This window comes from Manis pentadactyla, chromosome 15, assembly GCF_030020395.1.
Source record: "Manis pentadactyla isolate mManPen7 chromosome 15, mManPen7.hap1, whole genome shotgun sequence".
Taxonomy (NCBI): domain Eukaryota; kingdom Metazoa; phylum Chordata; class Mammalia; order Pholidota; family Manidae; genus Manis; species Manis pentadactyla.
Genome location: NC_080033.1, coordinates 18,229,925 through 18,252,899, shown reverse-complemented (window position 1 = coordinate 18,252,899; position 22,975 = coordinate 18,229,925). Strand labels below are relative to the sequence as shown.

At 46.4% G+C, this 22,975-nt stretch overlaps 1 protein-coding gene across 1 annotated transcript in view; it reads left to right on the top strand.

Moving 5' to 3' along the window:
• Positions 1-14,393: 14,393 nt before the first annotated feature.
• Positions 14,394-22,975, top strand: part of LOC118929735 (zinc finger protein 541-like) — a 30,903-nt gene continuing 22,321 nt past the window's right edge. Inside the window, exons 1-6 of the mRNA XM_057492851.1 lie at positions 14,394-14,726; positions 17,320-17,563; positions 19,470-20,124; positions 21,773-21,834; positions 22,223-22,279; positions 22,476-22,677. Of these exons, the coding sequence (XP_057348834.1) occupies positions 14,420-14,726; positions 17,320-17,563; positions 19,470-20,124; positions 21,773-21,834; positions 22,223-22,279; positions 22,476-22,677 (1,527 nt within the window). The 5' untranslated portion in view covers positions 14,394-14,419. The remainder of the gene's footprint in view (positions 14,727-17,319; positions 17,564-19,469; positions 20,125-21,772; positions 21,835-22,222; positions 22,280-22,475; positions 22,678-22,975) is intronic.

Genomic DNA, 22,975 nt, shown 5'->3' with positions numbered 1-22,975 from the left:
GCTCCTTTACAGTCCATCCCCATCCCATCCCAAGGCAACGACTATACGTTGTCTCCGTAGATTTCCTGTGTTGGATTTCTAAGGAATGAATCCCTATGTCCTTGACCAGACCGGGCCATTGCTCTTCCCGGTTTCTGTCTGTCTCTCAACGCTGCTCAGCAGAGGCCCAGACCCACACGTGGCTCAGGGTTTGCTGGAGGGAAGGCGGGTGAGCTCGCGCCCCGCCCCCTTAGGGGTTCTGCAGCCCCGCGCCTTCCCAAGGCCCCGAAGGGCAGGCCTGGGGGCTCGTGGTCCGCTGCCGCCTCCTGAAGAGCACGTGGGGCTGCCTCGCTGAGCCCCACAGCCCCGCGGGAGGGGCGCCTACTCCCCAAGCCCTCCTCGCGGGGACTGCAGCTCCCAGCGGCCCGCACGGGCGCGAGCGCCGCATCAGCGCGTTCCAGGGCGTCCCGCGGCGGCTCCTAAGCCTGCTCTGCCGCCGGGCGCCTAACCGCGCTGAGCCCCGCCCCGCCGGAGGTCGCGCCCGGGCCCCGCCCCTCTGCGTTGGACGAAAAGCCGCCGAGGCCGCCCCGCCGAGCCGCACGCGCGGGGAGCCCGGGCGTCGCAGGGTGCGCGCGAGGAGGCTCCGGGCCGGGCGAGACGGCCGCGGCGGCGGCCGCTGCCGCGCACGCGTGCCCGCGTGGCGGGTGACCTCGCGCCCCGCCCCCTTAGGGGTTCTGCAGCCCCGCGCCTTCCCAAGGCCCCGAAGGGCAGGCCTGGGGGCTCGTGGTCCGCTGCCGCCTCCTGAAGAGCACGTGGGGCTGCCTCGCTGAGCCCCACAGCCCCGCGGGAGGGGCGCCTACTCCCCAAGCCCTCCTCGCGGGGACTGCAGCTCCCAGCGGCCCGCACGGGCGCGAGCGCCGCATCAGCGCGTTCCAGGGCGTCCCGCGGCGGCTCCTAAGCCTGCTCTGCCGCCGGCGCCTAACCGCGCTGAGCCCCGCCCCGCCGGAGGTCCCGCCCGGGCCCCGCCCCTCTGCGTTGGACGAAAAGCCGCCGAGCCGCACGCGCGGGGAGCCCGGGCGTCGCAGGGTGCGCGCGAGGATGCTCCGGGCCGGGCGAGGCGGCGCCGCTGCCGCGCATGCGTGCCCGCGTCGCGGCTGAGCTCAGAAGATGCCCCCGGGGCAGGCCCGGCTGCGCGAGCGTGCCCGGCCGGCGGGCAGCGCTGTGGAGACCGGGGGACGCTGGGAGAGCCGCGAGGCCCGGCGCGCGACCCCCGGAAGCGGTTAAAACCCGGTTGCTGCCGTCCCGGCCGCCTCTCTTCCTATCCCCATTCCTGCTCCTTCGTCATTTTCAGCCTCTTACCCCTTTAGAACCTATTCTAATTTGTTGATACATTGCTTTTTGAGGGGGCCTATCTCCGTTTCGAAGGGCGCAGGGGGCGCCGTGGGCGCCCCTCACCCCGCGTCACGCACGCAGTGTCTGCCCTCCCAACGGCTCTGGGCCTCGCTGCACCCCGCAGCCCCTTCTCCCTTGGAGAAGACTCCGCGGCCGCTGGCCACTGCACCCCTTTTCTTACCTGCGCCGTCCCCCAGGCCCCAACTGCCCCCTCGCCGCTCTCCAGCTCGTACCTGGGGCCCTGCCCCGACCTCCGCCCTTTCTGCATCTTGGCCTTGGATTCGCCGCCCCCCACTTCCAGGTTCGTTCTGCTAAACATTCTCTTTCCTCCTGAAGAGTCCTCCTCACCTTGGGGATCCAGGTTTGTTTGTTTTTAGGATCTTCCAGCAAAAACAAAAATCTCTTCTTTATTTCTTGACTACACCCCTCCCCCTCCTTTTAGGAATTTAGAGCAAAAAATATCTTTCTTTCTTCACAGATTTTTTTTTTTTTCCTCTATCCAGGATCGCTTTCCAGCAAAAATCCTTCCTTTCCATCAAGGATTTTTTGGTATATCTTTCCAACTCGTTAACAAACCATTCATTCCCAGTTTCTCTCTCATCTGATATTTGTTTTCCCAACCCTCTTCCCCAACTCTGCAACAAAAATCTCTCTTGATCACCAGTTCTACCCCAGTTAGGCTTGTCCCAGCAAAATCCCCCAGGTCCCTCCCCAGAGAGGGGAGATAGGAAAGGAGGAAAAACCTTTTTCTTAACAACAAAACCCTTTTTCCCACCTAGATCTCTCCCTTTTGCTATTGCTTCGTTTCTTCTAAAAGTTGCCATCTCCTCCAATTTCTCACCAGTGTCCTTGCTTCCTTGGGGACCCAAGTTCTGAATTGTCCCCTTCCTTTCCAGCACCTGCTCTTCAGGACAAAAGAAGTTGGACGAATCCTGAATTTACCACCCGGCGTTCCAGGAGGCAATACCCAGTGGTCTGACCGTTGCTGTCCCTGTGGGTCCTGACGTGGGCCCTCCTGTTCCCTGGAGGATCCGTCACTTGCTCTTCCGGTGAGTTTCCGCCCTTCCTCGGTGGATTCCTTTCTTTCTCAGACGTGTTTCTGATCCCTCCAACAGTCTCTGTAGCAGTGGTGAGATCATTACAAAATTGCTGTTTGGGAAATCAGATAAGGAAAGGGGTTATTTATTGTTGTGCATGTTGACCTCTCTGGAGGAATGCAGACATTTATTAGACTGGCTTATGTTTCATTGTTTATTGCAAAAATGCCTTTTCCTTCTCTAGCCCAGGCTAGCAACTTCAGATACCTAGAGGCCCTGAGTGTGATCAACCAGACTGCGCCCTAAGCGACGCCAGTCAATGCAAATGGCCACATAGAAATGCCAGGACAGTGTTGCGAGAACTTAATTTTTTTAAAGTATCGTTGATATACAATCTTACATTACGGTGATTCAGCAGTCCCTGAGACCACCTAACATCGTGACTGCAAATTACTGGGCCCCTTTATCCCCCTATCGCACCCCGCCACCCCCCAGCGTCACCACCACACTGGCCCCATCCCCTCCTCCTTGGTAACCACTAGTCGCCCGTCAATGTCCATGAGTGTCGTGCTGTTTTGTTCCTTCTGTTTTACTTTGCAGAACCTATTTTTTTTTTTTTTTTTTTTTGGTGAAGAGACCAGAACACTGTCTCTGTGTGAAACCTTTTGCTCTTTAAAAATGCTGACAATGAATTTAATAAATATTTAAAGACAGTGTAGGCCCCTCACAAAACATGTCTGCTGGCTGCCAGTTTCGAATTTTTGGTTTAGGGTTTCTTTCTGTGTTAGACACACTCACACAGATACATATCCCCCTGGGCACATGCGTATGTGCAGGACTTGTTCTCTTTAGGGCTGAAGTCCTCAAACTTCTTGAGCTTAGGGCTTGTCTACACTTAAAAATTATGGAAGACCCCAAAGAGGCGTTCTGCCTGTGAACTATATCTGGTGATATTTGCTGCGTTACAAGTTTGAACTCATAAACTTTAACAATATTTATTAATTCTTTTTTTTTTTTGGTATCATAATCTACAATTACATGAGGAACATTATGTTTACGAGACTCCCCCTTCACCAAGTGCCCCCCAACAAACCCCATTACAGTCACTGTCCATCAGCGTAGTAAGATGCTGTAGAGTCACTACTTGTCTTCTCTGTCTTGCACAGCCCTTCCCCCACATTATACATGCTAATATTAGTGGCCCCCTTTCTTCCCTCCCCCTCGCCCCGTTATCCCTCCCTTCCCACCCATCCTCCCCAGTCCCTTTCCCTTTGTTAAACTGTTAGTCCGTTCTTGAGTTCTGTGATACTGCTGCTGTTTTGTTCCTTCAGTTTTTGCTTTGTTCTTACACTCCACAGATGAGTGAAATCATTCGGTACTTGTCTTTCTCCGCCTGGCTTACTTCACTGAGCATAATACCCTCTAGCTCCATCCATGTTGTTGCAAATGGGAGGATTTGGTTTCTTCTTATTCCTGAATAATAAATATTCCATTGTGTATAGGAACCACATGTTCTTCATCCATTCCTCTACTGATGGACACACTTAGGGTGCTTCTGTTTCCTGGCTTTTGTAAATAGTGCTGCAGTAAACATAGGGGTGCATCTCTCTTTTTCAAACTGGGCTGCTGTATTCTTAGGGTAAATTAGTAGAGGTGGAATTCCTGGGTGAAATGGTATTTCTATTCAGTTCATTTTTAAATAGTAATAGTAGACCGTTCTATGTTAACAAAATTGACATTTTTATTCAGAGACTGTTTCAGAAAAGAAAAAATTTAGTGAGAATAATAGCATTGTTTTACAGTTGTTTCTTATAACTGCTTTTGCATTCCGCCTCTTTGGATATGTCCTGTAGACTGTGTAAAGTATCCGTGAAAATGAAAAAGGCAGATATTTTTATGAAAATAGTTTTGTCCTCGTCGACTTCCGGAGAGACTCTTGAAGACTTGGGGGCTCCCCACATTGCCGTCCACCTCACCGTGAAAACTGCTCCTCTAGGTTTTAGTGCTTATTTGCACCTTCTGTTAGGATCGGCTTTTAGAGTGAGAAACTTTGGTGTCTCTTTTCTTCGTTTAGTTAATTTTGTGTAAGAAATTTTCCTGGGAAATGCAGTCAGAGGCTTCTGATCGCTCCATGCCTTTGTCTTTCACAATGTAAGCTTTAAATCTGCTCTTTTCATGAGGCATCAGAGGAAATGAGTTAAACTTCTGGTAAAGATTATATTGGTTGGATGGCCAGAGGAGGGAGTCTTCCTTGACTGGTCAGTTTAAAAAAGTGGGTGCAGAGTATTACACAGGAGTCCCTGCCTCAAGTGTGGAATCACAACACAGTGGAGTGGTTATGTGTGAGGGCTTTGAAGTCAGTCTACCTGGGGGTGAATCATGACCTTGATTTGGGGTAAATTACTTAACTTCTCTAGACTTTACCTCATCCGTAAAATAGGGTTAATAATATAACATATAGCCTCAAAGGGGCATTGTGGGTATTAAATGAGATGATATATACATGGTTAGAGTAGGGCCTGGTATATGATAAAGCCTTGGTAAATGTTTGTGTCTACTCTTACTATTATGATAATGATTATTATAGGGGCCTGGCAGGAAGATAAGTGAGGACTCTGTGGACTGGAGGCCACAGCCTTCTCCAGAGACGGCACCGTCTGTCAGCTCTCTCATTGATAACTATCAAATCTGGTAGTTTTTAAGAGAAGCCAGAAATCCACATATTTCGTTGAAATCTCTCCATTAAAAAATGTCAGTGGCTGATCCATTTTTAACGAGCACTGTAAGCCAAGCAAAACAGGTGTATGTTTTTTTTGTTGTTATGAAGTGTTTTTTTGTATCATTAATGTACAATTACTTAAAACAACATTATGGTTATTAGACTCCTCCCCCCACATACCCCATTATAGTCAGTGTCCATCAGCATAGTAAGATGCTAGAGTCATTACTTGTCTTCTCTGTATACTGCCTTTCCCATGTGCCCACCCACTACATTATGTGTGCTAATCGTAATGCCCTTTTCCCCCTTATACCTCCCTTCCCACCCTTCCTCCCCAGTCCCTTTCCCTTTGGTAACTGTTAGTCCATTCTTGGGTTCTGTGATACTGCTGCTGTTTTGTTCCTTCAGTTTTTGCTTTGTTCTTATACTCCACAGATGAGTGAAATCATTCGGTACTTGTCTTTCTCCACCTGGCTTATTTCACTGAGCATAATACCCTCTAGCTCCATCCATGTTTTTGCAAATGGGAGGATTTGTTTTCTTCTTATGGCTGAATAATGTTGCATTGTGTATGTGTACCACATGTTCTTTATCCATTCATCTATTGATTGATGCACTTAGGTTGCTTCCATTTCTTGGCTATTGTAAATAGTGCTGCAATAAACGTAGGGGTCCATATGTCTTTTTCAAACTGGGCTCCTGCATTCTTAAGTCAAGTTGCTAGGAGTGGACAGGCCCATGTTTTTTAACAATGTTAGAAGTGGGAAAATCAGGAAAAACTTTCATACGTTTAAAGCTGCAGGTCTGTCCTTTTATGCAGCTCCCCAGAGCCTGGTATTGCTGAAACATGATCACTTCCTCCCTGCAACACCGATGCAGAGGGAAAAAATAGGGTGACGCTTGGGTTAAAAAAGGCTGATGGTCCAACAGGTTGGGGCTTTTCAGAGAGGAAGAGAGGTGTACCATTGGAATCCTCTCACTCTTCAGTGAAATGGCTGCTGAGAGCCATCTTTGATCAGAGTTCTGTGCCAGCCAAGATTTTATTGGAAATATGCACACATAAAGCAGAGTCACAGCCACCTAGAACTTAGAGTCTGGAGAAAATTGAAGAACCTGAAAGAGTAATTCTGAGTCCATTTGGGATTAGTGTTAAATGCATTATGAGACAAGTGTTTATTGGAGTTCAGAGGAAGAAGAAATAACCTCGGACTGTGTTATGTTAACAGTATTCTCTAGGTCGAGGGGGCATTTACGCCTGATTTTGAAGGGTTCATTTGGCAAAACTGACTAAAGAGATGTTGTTTAAAGGAAACCACACAAATCAGGGTTTTGAATTCACATGCTTCTAGAGGCCTGGCAGGGAATATAAATGAGAGGGTGAGTGGGTGTGAGAGAACAGGGAGTGGTGGGGACTGTTGCAAACTGTCAGGGGCATGCTCTGTCTAAAGCAGGTACAGCTTTTTAGCTCCAGCCACTTGTTACTTTGCAGGAATGTGGACTGAGTGTTGACAAATCCTCAGATTTTTTCCCCCAGAATTTTAAATATAAGTTGGAAGTCTTACTTAATGTAAAGTCTCTTTATCTGCAGTGTCTAATGTGGTAGGCATTAGCCACTTGTATCTATATAAATTTAAACTGAATTAAAATAAAATAAATAGTCCCTCAGTGTATCAGCTGCATTTCTAGGTGTCCCTTAGCTCTGTGGCTCGTGGCTGTCATTAGTGCAGATTTAGAACATTTCTATAAGCAGAGAAAGTTCTTCTGGAGAGTAATACACTATCCAAAAGAACTCAGACAGATTTTTCAATTTGATAACTGGTAGGAAATATTTAAATTTACTGCAGGCTAAATGAAACATCTTTGTAGACCAGGTAAACATTCAGATTTTTCCCTCCCTTCCTCCAAACAATGCCACAGTAAACGTTATTTATCTCGTGTGGACTTCCTGCTGCTGTCTAGAACCATATGGGAGATTCCCCCCCCAACAAAAGGTAGCATTTCACAGACTTCTTTCTCTTCCTACCCCCACCAGTCATGGAGTGATGACCCTGTTTTCAAAGAAAAAAATTGAAATTGCATTGGGTCCCCAGTGTTGACTTAAATTTTTTTTTAAACAAGGCAAAATTTTGATGAAAGTAGGCTTATATTCCTAGAGCTTAACAGTTCTTGTGTTATACAGTTCTCTCTGCTATAAAGTCAGCATGCAGTTAAACACAAGCCAAGCGACCGAGCCAATGTAATTCAAAATACAAACATGCTATTTTGCTGAAATTTAGCTGCCTCCTTGAAACAACTACTTTCCCGACTGCCACACTGAGCCCTTCTGCATTTAGCAGACCCTGTGATGTCTCAATTCTTCCATCCTTTCTCAGTTTGAACTACAGTAAAACCTCCATTTGTACCAGGATGCCTGTTGGCTTTTAACTGAGCCAAAGGTATTACAATGAGCTAAATCCACCTCTAGCTTCTTCTCATTAGCCTGTGGCAGTAAAAGTAGTCCTTGTTGGCCTTAGTGCCATTGTAAACATACCCTAGGCATTGAAACCAAATGGTAGCACTTGGTTATAGAGTGTTAATCCAGTCATCTAGATACACTGATTTTTTTCTTTTAGGTAATTCTTAAAATGAAAACATATAAAATTCTTGGAAAGAGTATCTGGACCCTTGGGGATATCTACAAGGATCCAGGGCACCACAGACCCTGCCCCGCAGGGACATGGAAGGTGCTGACACTTGATGAATTGAATTTGTGTGGTGACAGAACCCAAGTAAATTCAATATCGGCTGAGGGGGGCTTGCTTTACTTTGTGGACAAACACGGCCTTTGGACTTTGGGCTTGCTTGCCTGAGGTTGTAACCAGACCGATGTGTTCTATGGACTTTGGGAGTATGCTGGAAAGCAGGTGATTCAAGCGTTGGGGGATTCCAGAGACAGTCTTTCTCCCGCCCTGTCCCCACCCAGCACCTCTTGTGTTTTCTAGTTTAACAGGTACACAATGTGGTCTGCCGTTTATTTGATAAGGAATCAGTATTGTGTGGTGGATAAGCACACAGCTCTAAAGTCAAATTATCTGGGTTTAAGATCTGGCTCAACTACTTGTTAAGTACATGACTTTGGACAGATTACTTGTCCTCTTAGAGTCCCTTTCCTTCTCTGTAAAATGGAAGTAATAATAGAACCAGCCTCTGGGTAGTGAGGAGTGAGTGAATGAATGCATGTAAAGCAGTTGGTATAATCCATGAGAAGGAGAAAATGCTTAATATCTTATTTTACAAAATACTACTTTATATTTTATCAGCTTGTTTTATTACTGGGAGATGAATAAAGCTGGGTTCTTTGCTCCTCGGAGGACTGAAAACAGCTTCCAGCAGCACTGTTGGAAACGAGAATTGGCAGGGAAAATCATTTTGCCTCTGAATATAAACTAATACAGTTCACACACCCCCTTTTCTCTGCAGTTTAGAAACCTAGGAAGTTCTGATAATGCCAGGGTGTCCCAGTCTCCTTTGGTGGCCAAACCTGAATTCACATGTTGCTCTTTACAGTCTATTTATTCCACTTTATTCTGAGTCATCCTAAGTGTTGATGCAGAATGAATGATTTGGTGACCAGGTGCTGTCCTGGACCCCCTGGGGATTATTTAAAACACGGTGTATGCATTATGCACCTTTCTAAATCCTCCATGTTGTGAATTCTGGAACTCAGTCAGGTCCCAGAGCTGTGGTCCAGGTCTGTGGACCTGTATTCAACTTTGAATTTGAGCTCCCTCAGTGGGCTACACGCGCAGACACACAGGGAGATGCACAATGTGAAACGCAGGTGTTGAGGGCACAGCCGTTCCATTACATCTCAACACAAAAAGATTTTAAACAGTATACACTGATATAGCCTGGTAGTCCAGGCCCAACTCCTGGTATCCTAGCGTCCATCAGATTTGTTATCAGTGAATCAGTACATGTTTATTAAGTGTGTAGGTGTGGATAGAAGTATTCATAAAAGCCAAAATGGAAACAATCCAGATGCCCATCAATAGATTAATAGAGGCAGAAAATGTGGCCTATACAGACAATCCAATGTTTCCTGGTCATAAAAATGATGAAGTAATGGTACATGCCGCGAAATGTGCATTAACCCAGAAAAATGCCATGCTTACTGGTAAAAGAAGCCAGACATAAAAGGCCACATCTTGTTTGATTCCATTTGTATGAAATGGATGACCCTGTGAATGGACCGTACTTTGTTTGCATGCGTCGTAACTTTTTGTTGAGAAACTGGACATGTTGAACATTCCAACATGGTGACTCTGGGAGTCGGATTTTCCCTCTACCCCAGGGCTGCTTGTTGCTCTTCCTCGTGGTTGTAACTGTGTTTAGGGACTTTTCTAGACTATTTCTTTGGACTGTTCTTTGTCACATGCTGTCAGTGAAGTGTCTTTCCATTATATTAAAAATTTTTTTTATTAAGGTATTATTGATATATGCTCTTATGAGGGTTTCACATGTAAAAACAGTGTGGTTACTACATTCACCCATATTATCAAGTCCCCCCACACCCCATTGCAATCACTGTCCATCAGTGTAATAAGATGCCACAGAGTCACTGTTTGCCTTCTCTGTGCTACACTGGTTTTCCCGTGATCCCCCACACCATGTGTACTAAACATAATACCCCTCAATCCCCTTCTCCCTCCCTCCCCATCTGCCCTCCCCATCCCTCCCCTCTGGTAACATCTAATCCCTTCTTGGAGTCTGAGTCTGCTCCTATTTTATTCCTTCAGTTTTGCTTCATTGTTATACTTCACAAATGAGAGAAATCATTTGGCACTTGTCTTTCTCCACCTGGCTTATTTCACTGAGCATAATGTCCTCCAGCTCCATCCATGTTGTTATAAATGGTAGGATTTGTTTTCTTCTTATGGATGAATAATATTCCATTGTGTATGTGTACCACATCTTCTTTATCCATTCATCTACTGATGGACACTTAGGTTGCTTCCATATCTTGGCTATTGTAAAAAGTGCTGCAATAAACACAGGGGTGCATATGTGTTTTTGAGTCTGAGAAATTGTATTCTTTGGGTAAATTCCAAGGAGTGGGATTCCCAGGTCAAATGGTGTTTCTATTTTTAGTTTTTTGAAGAACCTCCATATTGCTTCCACAATGGTTGAGCTAGTTTACATTCCCACCAGCAGTGTAGGAGGGTTCCCTTTCTCTGCATTCTCGCCAGCATTTGTTGTTCCTAGTCTTTTCTATGTTGGCCATCCTAACTAGTGTGAGGTGATATGTCACTGTGGTTTTACTTTGCATTTCCCTGATAATTAGCAATGTGAAACATCTTTTCATGTGTCTGTTGGCCATCTGAATTTCTTCTTTGGAGAAGTGTCTGTTCATATCCTCTGCCTATTTTTTAATGCAGTTATTTGCTTTTTGGGTGTTGAGGTGTATGAATTCTTTATATATTTTGGATGTTAACCTCTTGTCAGATATGTCATTTACAGATAAATTCTCCCATACTGTAGGATGCCTTTTTGTTCTGCTGCTGATGTCCTTTGCTGTACAGAAACTTTTTAGCATGATGTAGTCCCATGCATTCGTTTTTTATTTTGTTTCCTTTGCCTGAGGAGATGCATTCAGGAAAAAGTTGCTCATGTTTATATTCAAGAGATTTTTGCCTATGTTTTCTTCTAAGAGTTTTATGGTTTCATGACTTACATTCAGGTCTTTGATCCATTTTGAGTTTCCTTTTGTGTATGGGGTTAGACAATAATAAGTTTCATTCTCTTGCACGTAGATGTCCAGTTTTGCCAACACCAATTGTTGAAGAGGCTGTCATTTCTCCATTGTATATCCATGGCTTCTTTATCATATATTAACTGTCCATATATGCTTGAGTTTATATCAGGGCTCTCTAGTCTATTCCACTGGTCTATGGGTCTGTTCTTGTGCCTGTACCAAATTCTCTTGATTAGTGTGGCTTGTAGTAGAGCTTGAAGTCAGGTAGTATAATCCCCCCGACTTTATTCTTCCTTCTCAGGATTGCTTTGGCTATTCGGGGTCTTTTGTGGTTCCATATGAATTTTAGAACTACTTGCCCTAGTTGCTTTAATGTTTTCAACAAATGCCATCCCCATGGCTACTCTACTTGCTGCGTGAGTTCTAGGTTAGGCAAAGTCAAAGCAAGACCTTTGTGTTAGCTTTTCAAGAGCCATCCAGGTCAAGAGAGACATCAGTTCTTTGATTCTTTGAGAACAAGATTGTCTCTGCTCCCTCCTACACCAGGAGGCCCCAGGTGGAACTGGATGCTGTCTTCAAACTTTTGTGGAGCTGGGGAGTGGGATGGGGCAAGGGGAAGTTACAGTGTCACAGGCTTCTCCTACCAGGTTTCATTCACCATTTTCTTTATCGGAGTTCACTTGGTTACTATAAAGCATTGACTTTCTTCCAGAGTTCTGATAAAGTTTTTCTCAGTGGGGGCACAGGGAGGAAGTTTTTAAATTACGAATTCAATCTTTTTACTTGATACAAGTCTACTCAGGTAGTCTGGGTCCCCTTGAGTCAGTTTGGGTAATTTGTATCTTTCTAGGAATTTGTCCACTTCAATCCAAGTTTCCTAATTTGTTGGCATGTAATTGTTTGTAGTATTTCTTTATAATCCTTTTTGTTTTTGTAGGGTCATTAGTGATGTCCCCTCTTTAATTTCTGATTTTAGAAATTTGAGTCTTTTTTTTCCCTCTTTTTCTTTTCTTGAGATAAATCCTACTAGTTTACATGCTACATAGTTTATTCCTTTCCTTTTGGTAGTTACACTTAAGATTCCTTTAGAGTTTATACTTAAAATATAAAATCAATCATTGTCACTTTCTTTTTCCCAAATGATTCAGAAACCTGTGAACTCTTAAGCCTTGACTGAGAAAAGTCTGCATTGCTCCTTAAATACAGATGTTGCTGTGTGTTGAGTTCTGGGCTGGCTCCCACCTTTCCTTTGTCTGCTGATGGTATTATTCCACACCTTCCAGCGTTATTTCTGTTGAGAAGTTTGTCACCAGACTAGTCATCTTCCCTTTGTAAATCATCTGCTGCTTCTTTTTGGTAGCTTTTTAGGGTGTCCTCTTTGTCTTTAGTGTTTGGCAGTTCTGCTGCATGTCAGGGAGTGAATTCATTTTTATTTATTCTGCTCTGGCCTTGAAATGATTGGTTGTTATTAACCCCATGTCTTTACGAATCAGATCTTTAAGCCTGGCGTCATGTGCTTCTGCAGTCCTGGGAGTTCCTCCATTATCTCTTTAGTATTCTGTCCTCCTGTAGTGTCTCCTCTTTCCTCATTTCCCTATTAGACATAGGCCTGAGACTTTTGCATCTGCTTCTCATGTTTCCTCAATTTCTCATTCATATTTTCCATGTCTTTATCTCTCTGTGCTGAATTTGGGGGGGAGTTTCTCAGATTGCTCTGCTGATTAATTATTCCTCTTTAGCACTGTTTAATCTGCTCTTTAACCTGCCAGTGAATTTTTATTTAAATACCTTTCATTTCTAGGAATTCCAATTGCTCCTTTGAAAACATATTTGTTTTTGTCTCATACTGACTCTTTCTTTTCTTGTGCTGGGTTTTCTTTTTTTTTTTGTTATCATTAATCTACAATTATATAAACAACATTATGTTTACTAGGGTCCCCCCTTCACCAAGTCTTCCCCACAAACCCCATTACAGTCACTGTCGATCAGCATGGTAAGATGTTGTAGAATCACTACTTGTCTTCTCTGTGTTGCACAGACCTCCCCATTCCTCCACCCCACACTATACATGCTAATCGTAATACCCCTTTTCTTTTTCCCCTCCCTTATCCCTCCCTTCCCTCCCATTCTCCCCAGTCCCTTTCCCTTTGGTAACTGTTAGTCCATTCTTGGGTTCTGTGATTCTGCTGCTGTTTTGTTCCTTCAGTTTTTCTTTGTTCTTATACTCCACATATGAGTGAAATCATTTGGTAGTTGTCTTTCTCCGCCTGGCTTATTTCACTGAGCATAATACCCTCTAGCTCCATCTATGTTGTTGCAAGTGGTAGGATTTGTTTTCTTCTTATGGCTGAATAATATTCCATTGTGTATGTGTACCACTTCTTCTTTATCCACTCATCTACTGATGGACACTTAGGTTGTTTCCATTTCTTGGCTATGGTAAATAGTGCTGCGATAAACATAGGGGTGCATCTGTCTTTTTCAAACTGGGCTTTGTGCTGAGTTTTCTCATCTTTCATTGTCCTGTTTTTATTTATTTATTTTTATTTTTTTATTTTAATTCTTGGAGTGCTTCTCTAGGCTTGTGTGCAGAATTTCTCTTTCATTTCTTTAACTGTCCTGTGGATGTCATGGCTCTTCTGGGGTCCCAGGTCTCCATTTCCTGTGAGCTCAAGGTCCTGTTCCTTTTTCCTTATGTCTGTTTTGACCCTAGGTGCCAGCCTCCAAGGTAATGTTCTGTAATAGAAATTTAATATAAGGCATATATAATTTAGAATTTTCTAGGAGCCACATTGAAAAGTAGAGGCAGACAAAATGAATTTTAATAACATTTAACCCACTATATCTAAAGTACCACTACAACATGTAATAATGTAAAACATTACAGATACATTCTTTCTTTTGATTTGCATTAAATCTTCTAAATCGACTGTGTATTTTATATTCACAGTGTGTCTCAACTTGAGCCTTCCACAGTTCAAGCGCTTCAGAGCCACATATGCCTTGTGGCTGCCGTATTGGGTGATGGCTCTGAGTCCTGTATCTGAGTCTGATTTTCCCCTAAGCAGACCCGAGCTTGTACCTCCGAATTGTCTTTGAGTTTTTGCATTTTTCCTGGCAACTTGGGGGTTTACCTGTCTCTTGAGCTTGGCTATGTATTAAAAATTATCTTTTGTCATATTTGTATGTGTTCATTGCTGGATAAGAAGGTTGGTTCAGTCCATGAAGTTGCTGGAAATCTTTTAATTTATTCCCAACAATCACCTTATGATGGAGGTACTCTTAGGCCCAATTTACAGAAGAGAAAATACGCTTGTGGAGCTTAAGTGAATTACCTGTGATCACATGGCTGTTAAATGGCAGAGAACAGACCCAGATACAGGTCTGTTTGAAGTCCAAGTCCATGCTCTATATGCTCCATGGCCATCTCATAATTTTGATTCCTCCTTGTTTGTTTTCAGGAATTAGAAACCACCGAGGGATCTCTCCTCCCCGAGTCCTTGCAAGCCTTGCTCGTCTGGAGAGTAGCTCTTGGCCAAGATTTGACAGCAGAGAGCCATGGACCAGAACAGCGCAGGGGAGGAGGGTGCCCTTCCATCCGAGATACACCTCTCTTCATTTTCTGAGAGTCAAGGACTCAACTGCAGCAATGCCCTCAACCAGGATCTGGGTCCCAGCTCCCGAGACCTGCTCTATGCTGGCCTGAGTGGTTTGGACATGGACCCCAGCCTCCCAGCACCCAATGTGCCCAGCAAGGTGCTGGAGGACAACTTGGATGCTTTCTCCCTGTACTCTGGGGAGGACCGTGACTCCGTGAAGCTGCTGGAGATGTATGCAGACCCAGCATCTCAGGCTTCTTTACAGGGTGAGGCTGTCCACCTGGGTCCCAGGGCCTGGTGGGCTGTGTGAAATTGCCTGGGCTAGCTACATGTTGATTCTGTGTGGACTGGTTAAGGAAACTTTCCTTTTCTGTGGGTGAATGGGGAAGGACAGTCACCTTTTGGTTTTCTGCTTGGGCATCGTTCCCAATTTGCTAGTCAAGGAAACTAAATACCGATCCTAGGAAATAATGCTGAGAAGTTTAGATGTTTGGAGATATCCTAATCTTGTGTGTGGGGTGGGCAGACCTTTGAGTTGGTGAGAGACTTTCCTGCCCTTGCCACATCTCAGAGGCTCTTCTCATGTTTGCAGAATGAGCTAGGATCCTGTCCATTTGCTCCTTGGTTGTCTCTTCTTCCTAAGGATCAGTGTCTTCATCTGCAAAGTGGTTGATGATAATACGCACTCTGCTTTCCCCAGAGTAACAGCAGTCAGAAGCAAAAGAAGAAATGAATGTAAAAGCCCCTCATAGATTATAAAGCACTGGACAGTGCGCAGGTTTTTATCGATATTGTTAGAGTTAATGCCAGCAGTCCATTGATTTAGTTCTAAGTCTTCTCTTCAGCAAACAGAGAACTAAAGCAATAATTAGAGACCTTGCTTGTCTCCTTTTGCTTTGCCTTCAGGCTTCCCACACAAGATAAATTCAGTTTTTGTTTTAGCCCTCTTCATGATATCCTTAGGTAAGATGCTTAGGTGGGTTGATCGAGTGAGAGTCACACCACGTGCGTGGAAAGCCACATCTGGAGTGGCCCTGCAAACTGCTGGTTGGGATAAGCAGCTAACAAAGCCCCCTGAAGACTTGCTAAAATGAAAAACATCTGAGGCCCCCACTCCACGCAAGGTGCAGTGCCCCCGTGTTGAAACAGTGGCTAAATATAAATTCCTAGAATCGGGACATCCGTGGTGCTGCCCTGGGCACTGGACAGGCCTGTGGATACAGTAATTGGGGTTCTCAACCCCGTCCACAGAAATTAACATGAAAATGCCAGTGTTAAAACGTGTGCACATGTCAGAGAAGATAAGTAGTGATTCTACAGGATCTTAGTACGCTGGTGGACAGTGACTGTAATGGGGGTTGTGGGGGGGACTTGGTGAAGGGGGGAGCCTAGTAAACATAATGTTCCTCATGTAATTTTAGATTGATGATACAAAAAAAAAAGCGTGTGCACATGTGTGCATTTTGCTGGCCAGTAAAACTGTAGCTTTCACCAGATTTTCATACGGATCCATGCACCCCACTGTAAAATGTTACAATGATTAACCTAGTTCAACATTTCCAAATTCATTTTAAATTGCATTTTTTTAACCTTGTTAAAAAAATCCACTGAACATTAAGTTTTAACTCTTTGTTTTTTTAATACATAACTTAAATTCATAAATGCATATACTTAGATTAATTTTAAGTTTTAAGTTAGAAAAGTAATGCATATTTATTTAAGAAAACCTTGAAAATGAAGAAGAGTAACAAGAAAAATCCCCACTCTGGCTCCCACACATAGATTTTTTAAAACATGGGTGAAGTCACTCAGAAAGACATGGTTTTGCAGAAATTAAGTGGACATTTCTATTTGAAAATTTTAAACCTTAGTATATTTGCTTTCATATATAAAGGTAGAATATTCAGTTATCGTTGTAATGATTATTGCATTGTATTGGTTGGCCATATTCTTGCTGGTTAGACTGTTACAGTGTTTCTGTGAACAACTTCTTACATACGTGTTTTCTTTTGGATTAGTTCTTTGAACATATTCCTACCAGTGGGTTTGTCCATCAGAAAATGTACACAGTTTGAGAGTGCTTATAACACCGCCTCCTGGGAAGGTCAAGTGGCTTTCTGGGCCAGTGACTCGTTTGCCTCTTTGTCAGGGTCCTTGCTAATTTTTTGAAACAACATTTTGTTTTCTAGTTTAATTAAATTGCTTTAATGAGCATTTTAAAAGTAACTCAGCAAGGCTGGGACTTGCCCCGGAAGGAGTCCTGTTTTTCCTCATTTAAACTGTTGGAATCATTTGACCACTGGGGACAGTGATTTCTCATATGAAGAGAATGTAGATCAGGCAGGTTAAGTAACAGGAGGCAGTGGCCAGAGGCAGATTGGGATGAGAGACCAGGCCTGGAGGCCCAGCCCAGGCTCCTTCCTGCTGGGTCTCTCTGCTGGGTCTCAGGCTCAGAGGCTGAGCGCTCTGGCTCCTAAAGCTGAGCCCCCTCCACTCCCCACAAGCTGGCCTGTTGGATTCTTGGATCCCACCTCTGCAGAGTTCCAGATAAATGGTGCCATAAAGCCCCTGCCGCCACAGCACCCTAGTCTTTAGAAGCCTTCCAGGCCACAACTGTCCTGAGTGTGGCCTCTGACTGGGCGCCGTCTTGCAGCGTGGCCGGGCCAGGGTCCTTACTCTCCCCACTCCCCAGTCTAGGCCTTGTTTTCTCTGTGGGTAAAGGTGCTGGAGATGGAGAAAGGGTTTCCGGGCCTCTCTTCCTGCGTCTGCTGTGGTTCTAAGAGTCGGGGAGTGCTTTAGCTGTGCTCTTGGATGTCCCCAGGTGTCTCTAATCTGGGCTTTCTCCTTCTGTTTGTTTAGACCTGAGGCTGGGCAAGCTTCCGGTCCCTAAAGAGGCTGACGAAGGAGGCAGGGCCACCTCCGGGAGCGCAGGGAAAGAAGAGCAGCATCACACTTGGCCTCAGAAGCTGCTTCTGGATTGCAGCGTCTGCGGGAAGGTTTTCAGCAGCACCAGCTCTCGGAGCAAGCACTACCTCACGCACAGCCAGGAATGGAAACACATTTGCGGAATCTGCAGCAAGGCCTTTAAGCGCAAGGACCACCTGTATGTAGGAGTCTGGTCACCAACGTCTGTGCAAGGGCCTGGCGTGGGGGGGCATGTTCCTAAGTCATTCTCATCACCTCCCAGATGAGCCTGACACACCCTGTCGGTGTTGGGTCTCTGTGACCCGTGCTTAGACGAGAACTCTGTGTCTGGGGACAGTTCTGGCACTGCCCTGAAGAGGTCACTCTTCCAAGCCCCCAAAGTCTACCAATGAGAAAATCACTGCCTTGATTTGCAGAGGTCACTCTTCCACGCCCCCAAAGTCTACCAATGAGAAAATCACTGCCTTTATTTGCAGATGGGACCTCCCGAGGCAATGTTGTCATGGAGGGAATCGGGTTAACTTTATAGAGAAATATTTGGAGACAGTGGTAGTTGCCTGAGGAGAACCAGCCCATGTTTATATGAGGAATGTACCTGGACTCCACAGGGCATGAGAGACTCTTGTCTTTTTTAACTCTTTATTATTATTATTTTTAACTCTTGATTTTAAAAAGAATCTGAAGCAGAATTCCTTTTGTTCTTAATGTCTGGTAAATGATAAGCTTTTCCTGCTAGTGAGGAAGGACAGACAGACTTTCTCAAACCAAGAGACTGGGAAGTGGGAGACAACAGTCCATTGCTTTTTTGTTGTTGTTATCATTAATCTACAATTACATGAAGAACATTGTTTCCTAGGCTCCCCCCCTTCACCAAGTCCCCCCCACAAACCCCATTACAGTCACTGTCCATCAGCATAGTAAGATGCTGTAGAATGACTACTTGTCTTCTCTGTGCTGTACAGCACTCCCCATGCCCCCCTCCACATTATACATGCTAATCGTAATGCCCCCTTTCTTCCCCCGCCACCCCCTTATCCGTACCATTTGCAACAACATGGATGGAGCTAGAGTCCATTGCATTTTATATGGTCCTGGCCTTCCCACAGGGCTTTGACTGACCCACCTTCCGACTCATCCTCTCGCCAAGCCCCCTCCCAGGGAAAGGCCGCGATTTGCTCATGTCACAGACCAGTTAACAGGGGAGCTGGAGATTGGGTCTCTCCCACTCTCCTCCGATGGAGGCCGGGGCTGACCTTTAGGGAAGGGCTTTGTCATTTATCAGACACGTCCCGTGTGCAGTATTATTAGGACTATCCAGACTAGGGCTGCTTGGAGTGCAGAGGGTGATTTTCTCATCTGTTTATAGTTACTAATGTAGATATGAGTATGACATAATCATTTGTACATATTTGTATTCATTTATATTATAGGAGGCACATTTGGCTGTTTTCTAGAAAGTTCTGGTTGTGCATCTGTAAATTGTATTTTTTCCTGTGGGGGGTTTCAGGCAGCTGTCTCCTTATAGGAATTCTATGGTAGGGGAAGGACTCCTTTGATAAAGGCAGGATCCTCCCAAAATTAGCTTCTCCTCAAATGTATTCTGTAAAACTTTGGTTCTTAAGGGCGCAAAGAGGGGCTATTTCACAAAACAGTTCTGTGGGCCACTATGTTTCAGAGACATGGCAGGTTAAGCAGATGACCCTCTATCTATCTACCTGCTATGTGGCTTTTAAATTTGCTCCTGTGTACCTCCAAGAAGCAAACAGTGTTTTGTCAGAACTTACTTGCCAGCTGAGCCCACGTCCTCGGGGAGCCACTCTGGAGGGCTGGTGTTCCTTGGGAACCCATTCTGGGGAACTCTGGCCTGGCTTCTGTTGATTTTTCTCTCAGATACGGGGTTTGCTTAACGGTGAGGGAGAGGGGCAGCTCCAGATGCTTTGTAGCCGGGGGCTGAGTGCAGGTTCTGAACTGTGGTTCTGAGCTCCACTGCCCCTTGGGAGCACTGTGGGGGGAGTCAGGCTCGGGACCCTGCAGTGGGAGGCTGAGCCCCAGTGACCTCTGACTCCCTTCTCTTGTGACTCCAGGACTAGGCACATGCTCACCCACCAGAAGACCAAGCCCTTTGCGTGTAGGGAGCAGGGCTGCAGCAAGAGCTACTGTGATGATCGCTCCCTGCGCCAGCACTACGAGGTCCAGCACGGCTTGTGCGTCCTGAAGGAGGCCCCCCCTGAGGAAGAAGCCTGTGGGGACTCCTCTCCTGCCCACGAGGGGGCTGGCCAGCCTGCTGCGGATGGCCTGCGGTCCCTGATGCCTCCAGAAGCCAGGTCCTCAGGCCCCCTTTTGCCCAACCGAGAGCCCCTGCGCTCTATTGTAAGCAGCATGGTCCACCAGGAGATCTCTTCTCTCGGCCCAGTCCTGGCCGGGCCCTCAGATGACGGGGAAGGGAAAAACACAGCCTGTCCCTCCCCACCCTCACTGGGGCCTTACAGCTGCACCCCAGCGGCCCCAGGGACCCTGGGCACTGATGTTCCTGAGGAGTGTCATCCCCTGTGGAAGGAGCCTGCCACTGGGTTCACAGCCATTCACTCCAGGGTAGCAGAGGATGGTGGTCCACACCCAGCTGAGTTGGAGCGGCCACCCCAGCAACTGCCCTCCCTGGAGAGCTGGCAGGAGGCTGGGCCTTCGGTGGACCCCCCACAGGACTCAAAGCCCAAGCTGACGATATCCAACAGGATCCAGGTACCTGACTTTATGCTGTGAGATGAGAGTCTCACTCATCACTTGTTTCCGAATTTGAGTTGTCCAGGCATTTTACTTAGTGCCTGTGCATATTCAGAGCCAGTTTTACAGAGGGGAAGTGAAGGTTCAGAGAGATCGTGGCCCCCCACCAACCTCCCCCACAGAAAAGCCAGGATGAAGGCTTTGCAGAATTGCTGGGACGCCCCGTGTCACCTTTCCTCACTGAGTTTTTTCTGCTTGCTTTCCTCTTGCCCTTCTCTTCCTTCTGGGTTTGCCCCTCAAATTCTCCAGAGGCTATAAAGGTTCCTTCCCCCTCAGTATTCCTGCATGAGATGCCATCTCTGGCTGTGGGGCAAGGGTGCCCACATGTGTCAGCACTTGTGCAGCATTAGCCTGGCTCCTCCCCAGGTGGTGGCCACGAGGACCTGGGCGCCAAGCGGTCAGCTGCTTCTCTTTGCGACATGCTGAGGTCGAGCACCCGAAAGCTGCATCCTTTTTTTCTTTTTTTAAACAGCTTTAATATTCGTGTGCCATCTAACCATTTTAAGTCACACCATCTGGTGACTTTTAGTATACTCAAGAAGGTTGTGCACCATTACCACTTTTTCCAGAACATTTTCATCACCCCAGAAATTAACCCCACACCCTTAGTTGTCCCCCCAGGTCTCCCTATAACCTCCCAACCCCTGGCACTATGAATCTACCTCTATCTCTAAGGATTTGCCTACTCTGGACATCTCATATAATTGAGATCATACACTATGGCCTTTCATGTCTGCCTTCTTCCACTCAGCATAATGTTTTCAAAGTTCATGTTGTAGCATATGCCAGGCTTCTCTCCTTTTTATGGCTGAGTAATACTCCATTGTGTGGATACATCACATTTTGTTTATTTATTCATCAGTTGATCACCATTTGGGTTGTTTCCACTTGGCCATCGTGAATAGTGCTTCTGTGAGCATTTGTACAAGTTTTTGTGGGGACATACATTTTCATTTCTCTCGGAAATTACCTAGGAGTGGAATTATTAGTTCATGGGGTAGCTCTGTGTTTAACCATCTGAGAAGCTGCCAGGCTTTTCCAAAGCAGTTGCGCCATTTCACATCCCCATCCTTGGGGGATGAGGGCTTCGATTTCTCCACAGCCTCATCAGCACTTGCTATTGTCCAATTTTTTTTAAACCATAGCCATTCTAGTGGATGTGAGGTGCTACCTCATCATGGTCTGACTCACGAGGCTCTAACGGCTGGTGGTGCTGAGCATCTTTTCATGTGCTTATCAGCCATTCATGTCTTCGGTTTGGTGTCTGTTCATATCCTTTGCGCACTTTTGAACTGGGTTATTTGAGTTTTGTTGAGCTGTAAGAGTTCTTTATGTATTGTACATACAAGGCCCTTATGAGATGTATAATGTGTAATGACTTTCTCCCATTCTGTGGGATCTTACTTTCTTGATGGTGTCCCTTGATGCAGGGAAGTTTTAAGTTTTGATAAGTCCAGTTTGTTCTCTTTCTGTGTCATCCAAGAAAGCATTGCCTAATCCAAGGTCACGGAGTCACACCTGTGTTTTCTTCTTGGCACTTTGTAGTTTTAGTCCTTGCATATGCCTCATTTTTGATATGTTGGCTCAAATGTATTTTCATATTCAGGATGGAAATACCTACCGGCTCCCCGATCCAGTGAAGGAGGAGAGCATGGCAGCAGGCAGATGGTAAGTTCAGAAGCCTCTCCCTGCTGGGCCTTGGGGCTCAACCCCTCGGGAGTCCTCTGGGAGCTTTTATGTGCTGGCCTTGGGCGAGTGAGCTCTGGATGCTTCAGCCCTGAAGAGGTACATGCCAGACCATGAAGGAATGGGGTATTGTCTCCATTTCTGGGGATTCATCAAGAGTTGTCAGTGGATCAGACTTAAAAGCAAAAAAAGAAAAAAACGGGTGGAGTCCCCTTCTCCCATTCTTCCCTCCTGCCGTGTCTGTACATAGCAACCAGCAAAATGGAGGCCCTGCAGATTGGGCAGAGCCAAGGAGCAGGTATGTCTGCAAGAATTGCATCCAGATGTTTTATACAGAGAAAGGGCTGACCAGCCATATTTGTTTTCACAGTGACAAGTGGCTGTCACCTCAAAGGAAGCAGGACCAACAGGTGAAGGTGCGCGTGCAGTAGGTTCTGTGTTCGCAGGGTGCTCACAGGCTTTGGGGGAGGGAGTCAGTGGCTGGGTGTCATTGTCTCAGGATGGAGGCGTCCTCCTGGGGAAGCCTGGGCAGGGACCAGGAGTCAGGCTGCGCTGCTCTGGGGGGCAGGCTGGCGCTTGAGCCTGGAGCGTCCCCTCTGCCGCCTGCCTATGGTTCCTCGTAGGCTGCCATCTCTTCTCTGTCGGTGTTTGGGTGTCCGGCATGGAGTTTTTCAAGCCTCTGAGACAGGCGCTGAGGCCGGAGGTGGAGGCACAGAGCCCCCCAGGAGCCTGGAAACCCTCGACGGCATGAGCACAGCTCCTCTGGGGACGCCTGCGTCGGAGCCTGTGGGCCCAGTGAGCCAGCCCCCGGGGAGCACCGCCAAGGTGGGTACTGGTCGGTCCACTTCCTTTCCACTGCTTCCTGCACAACCTGCCAGTGGAAGCCATGGGCAGAGCCCAAACCAAGCGCCACAAAAAATCTCTCCAGAACAGCTTGACTTGCGCGTTCATTCATCCACCTTCCATGCCGGCCCTGTGGGGGCAGTGCCGAGGACACCATGGTAACAGGGACGGCCCCAGCCTGGCGTCCTGGTCTGCCAGTCCAGGTGAGTAGATGGACCCATGTCAGACAGTGAGGACTCAGACTGGGCTGGGCTGGGAGGAGGAGCAGAGGGACTGAGGG